The 4,533-nt window shown below is 48.0% G+C and overlaps 1 protein-coding gene across 1 annotated transcript in view; it reads right to left on the bottom strand.

The window, feature by feature from the left end:
• The window catches only part of ctnnd2a (catenin (cadherin-associated protein), delta 2a), a gene marked incomplete at both ends in the record, with an annotated part of 290,413 nt that extends 286,928 nt beyond the window's left edge, over positions 1-3,485 (bottom strand). Inside the window, one exon of the mRNA XM_080020137.1 lies at positions 3,357-3,485. Within this exon, the coding sequence (XP_079876263.1) occupies positions 3,357-3,485 (129 nt within the window). The remainder of the gene's footprint in view (positions 1-3,356) is intronic.
• Positions 3,486-4,533: the final 1,048 nt, after the last annotated feature.

Genomic DNA, 4,533 nt, shown 5'->3' with positions numbered 1-4,533 from the left:
TGAAATATGTAAGATGTGATTGAAGACACAATTAGTGTGTAAACGCTGCTTGCATCAGAGATGCTGTCCTGTGAAACTGTGCCAAAAACAGAATATTTGGAGAGCGAGTGAGTCCAATTTCAAAAGTGTGAATAATTTAGAGCACGGTCGTAATACAGTGCACGCAGCCATCCCGAGGGGGGCGCAGGGAGGGAGCGCTCGGGGCGAAATTTGCGCAGCTGTCCCACTCTCGGAAGGTGCCTACGGCACGCCAGCGACTCGGCGCCCGCGTTCGGCACCCGACGTTACCAACGTTAGCAAGGCACAATCAGCGCACCAAAACAGCGTATTTCTATTTAAGACTTAGGTAAATTTATTTTACTCCGTTTCCTTATGGAACGGAACAAGCACCATGCGTAATGGGGACACTTTCTCCGTTACTCTCTTGTGAATTTGTGGATTTCTCCACTCTCCAAAAACTCCATATAGCCCCATACAGGCCTGAGTAGGACTAATCAACAATAAATAAATTGAATGAAACAAAAAAAAAAAATCTGGTAGCACATATGGTGTGGGGAAAATGACGGTTAAATGTCGTTTCAAAATACGCCGTTAACTTTAACATTCAACTCAGAGCGGCAGTAAATCCCGGTGTTTAAGATGAGCTTTCAGGAGCGTAATCGATCTTTTAAAGTCATTTGTAAGTCAAACAATAACATCTTCCACCTTGTGATGAGTAATCTTCAGTGGTGAATTACCTCAGGAGACATGCAGATAGTGTGTAGCGGAGGGATTAATGGCCATTCTTTTATTTATTTATTTTAAATTTAAATTCAGCAGCATATATAAGCAAGAATACCGTGGCGACAAAATTGCCACATTCTGCTGTATTGGCTTTTTATGAGGTAATGCCACGTATAGTAATATATCATTTTTCCCCTTCGGGGGATCTATAAAGCACTATCTTATCTTATATAACTAGGGATATAATTCAAAATGCAATCTATGCGAGAGCACTCTAATTTGGAGGCAGTTAATACCTGTAACACAATGTTCATAATCATAGTCTGCTACAGCCTTGCATGAAGCTGCTGGCCAAAGCCAAGGATGTGGCATTCTGCTCACTGGCTCACGAGACCTGTATCTGAATTGATTTCCAGGCAGAAATTCAAAAGTTCTCGAACCATATTATCGTGATATGCGAATATTACGTCAAGACGTAATAATTATTTAGCTAAACCCTCGAGGTGTCGGATCTTGGTTTTTCTAATATATGTATTCCCATATGCGAGAACAAATCCCCAGGGTTTAAGGCAGGGTACCATTATCATAAAGTCTACATCGGAGAATACTAATGAGCTCGGTCATAGCGGATGGTGGTTACTCATGTGGCCTCTAAATGAGCTTGTCGATATTGACGACAGCAATCATCCCCGAGACTCCATTCACAGCAACCAGCTGAAAACATGATAAAAAAATAAAGTGCTGGCTGATCCACCAAACGCATATTTTAATTAAAAAAATTAATTCAATTTTGATTCTGTGGAATTGGCTGTTGCACAATTTATCCGCTGAGGGCTCTGGGGTGTGGGATCTTTTTTTTTTTTGAAGATTATTTGAAAACATTATAACATAATATAGAAATCATCACTGTTATTATTACCCTACAACGTATCGTTGTAGGGGATTTCGATGACGGAAAATCTCGAAGTAACATCAGTACAAACCGTCTCCCAACACTGCATGGTGGTTGTACAGGTGGCGGTCTAGAATTAAGTGGAGACAGAACTCTGACAGATTAAAACAACCTCGACACTTCATATCCAAAGAGCCGAGCAGGAGGAGCCTCAAATCCCCTCAGCACGCGTCCTTCGACGGGGAAGGGTCAATAGAATACTCTATGGCGTCAAATTAGGTAGGAAGTTTGAAGGCAACATTATAAACCCATGATGTTTCTCAGCCTGTAATGAGATAAATTGGGAATAAGGTCCAAGGCTTACTACCAACCACACATTACCTGGTGTGGTTAGCTGGAAGTCTGCGACTCAAAATGCCTATTCATCCTCGAGGCAAATGTGTGTGTGTGTGTGTGTGTGTGTGTGTGTGTGTATGTGTGTGTGTGTGTGTGTGTGTGTGTGTGTGTGCGTGCGTGCGTGCGCAAGGACCTTGATTCGCGTCCAAAGAAAAGAGTCTGACGTAGAGAGAGAGAGAGAGAATTTCCCGGGCGATCGGCTGTGAATGCTCCTCTCCGCTAAACTCCCACTCAGACGCGAGGGACGGCATTAATCAATCCCGCCGAGTGTTCTCCCCCACCCTTCCGCTCCCTCCCCCTTTAATTTCTGGTCCTTTTTGTTTTCATCCCTCCATCCTTTTCAATATCGCATGCTGTCTCAGCAGAATCTCGCTCTCGCGGATGGGTTGGGTTCCACCCCCCCCTTCCTGTCTCGCTCCCCCGCTCTCATTTCCTGTCAAACCCTGTCCTTGTTTCGCCATCTTCTCCCCCCTCCCCTCCCCGTCACCCCTCCCTTTCTTTCCGCCCTCCTCCCCTTTCTGGGCGTTTTCTGCGGGCCGCGTGATAAACACCGCATTATTATCATCGTGATCGTCTGCGCTGTGGATACGATTATTATTTAATCTGCCCTTCTCTCCCCTCCGTCTTCTCATCCTGCCCCTACGGACCGCCGCGCCACTCGCTTCCTCCGCTCCTTCCTCCCTTTGATCAGCTCCCGGTCCCTCTGGTTTGAGCCCCCTCCTGGTTGGTATCCCCTCGTCCCCCCCTGCCGGGCTCCGTGGCTCCGGCCCTCCCGCTGAGGTGGCACCGAGGCCCCGCCGCGCCCGGCAGCCCCGCCGCCGCCGCCACCCCTTGAGTAATTGCCTCGACTTTAATGACTTTTTCCCCCAATTACACCTACTTGGCCACGGCGCTCTCGCCCCGTAATCTCCGTCATTTCCCTCCATTAGGCTTTCGCTCCCCCTTGGCACCCATCAATCTTTGGCGCCTCTTAAACACTTTCAAGATGCGGAGAGCCTGATCTAAATGATACCGACAAACCCCGCCAGCCCCGCCAACCTGCCTTCAAACCTGCCTCCTCCTCGCGCCAGGAGGAAAGAAATAAAGAGAAAGGTCAAAAGAGAGAGAGAGGAAGAGAGACGGTGTGTGAGAAAAGCCCCCCTTTGTGTGTGTTTGTTATGAAGGAGTGCGACTGGACAGCAAGATGATGGCAGTGAAAAATGCCATCCCATAAAAGCAGCACCAGACACACACACACACACACACACACACACACACACACACACACACACACACACACACACACACACACACACACACACACACACACACACACACACACACACACACACGGATGAGCGCCTACCTGCTCTTTCACGGAGGCGAGGATGGAGGAAGTGGTTTCCGTCTCAGATCCTTCGCCGTTGGAGGCTGGCATCACAGGCGGCACCATGGCCCCCTTCTCCTGCTCTGCGGGCTGATCCGGCACCGGCATTGCTCCTGTTCGCACCCAAACAAGGGCGAGGGCTTAGCAAATGAAACATAAGCTACTACCGTCACCTCGCATGCTCATTCGGCGACAGTCGTAGCACCTCTCCCTACACGCCCTCCAGAACGACAGACAGAGAGACATGGAGACGGATACAAAAGAAGCCACCGGCTGAGAAGCGGAGCGGGGAAGCGACGGCTGTGTGGATGGATGTTTTATGCGCTCGTGCAGGCATAGATGTGCGTAGCGGGGCCTTTAAAGGATGTTTCGGCGCCGTGCAACGCTCGCCCCGGATAGACACACCCACACAAACGTGGAGAACCCGTGGGAAGTGATCAAGTGCAGAACACTCATTAAATCAGCCTAAGTCACACAGGTTCAGCTCCTGTCTGTGCCACTGTGCAACCCACGGCTCCCATGGCTTTTTAGCACAGCCGATGTATTATTTACACCCATCTTTGATTCACAGAGGAGGGTCCGACTTCAGATTTATCTCCATCAGCTATAAAGCAATCATGGATTTATCGGATGATTTACCGTGTCTTTCTTACCACGGTATACCGTACAGGCTCGCACACTTGGTGATACGGTGGCACAATGCATTGAACTGCTGCCTCACAGCAAGAAGGTCCTGGAGGGTTATCTCCCGATTACGGGCCTTTCTGTGTGGAGTTTGCATGTTCTCCCCGTGTCCACATGGGGTTTCCTCCATCAAACATCAGTAAGGACCCCCACCAAAAACATGCACACATCATCGTCTGACCAGAAATGGACATATGGAACCCAGCAGATATGCACAATATTCAAGGGGAGGAACATATACCATCAGACGCGCGACAAAACTTCCATACCGCTTCCAGACAGGAGATGTGGCGCCTATACATCGGCATGTGACACATTAATATGTCACATTTTATGTTCTATGGCGTTTTCTAAAAGATATGGATGCTTCTAGGTCTAACATACAGTATTTGAAAAAAAAATTATAATTTATATTAATTGCGCTTAGTTATTAAACAGAAGCGGTGGCATTCAGGAAGTTCAATGTGATAAG

The sequence above is a fragment of the Zeus faber genome (genome assembly GCF_960531495.2).
Source record: "Zeus faber genome assembly, chromosome: 19".
NCBI lineage: Eukaryota > Metazoa > Chordata > Actinopteri > Zeiformes > Zeidae > Zeus > Zeus faber.
Note: the sequence above shows the minus strand (reverse complement) of the source record. Positions and strands in the feature narration are given on the sequence as shown.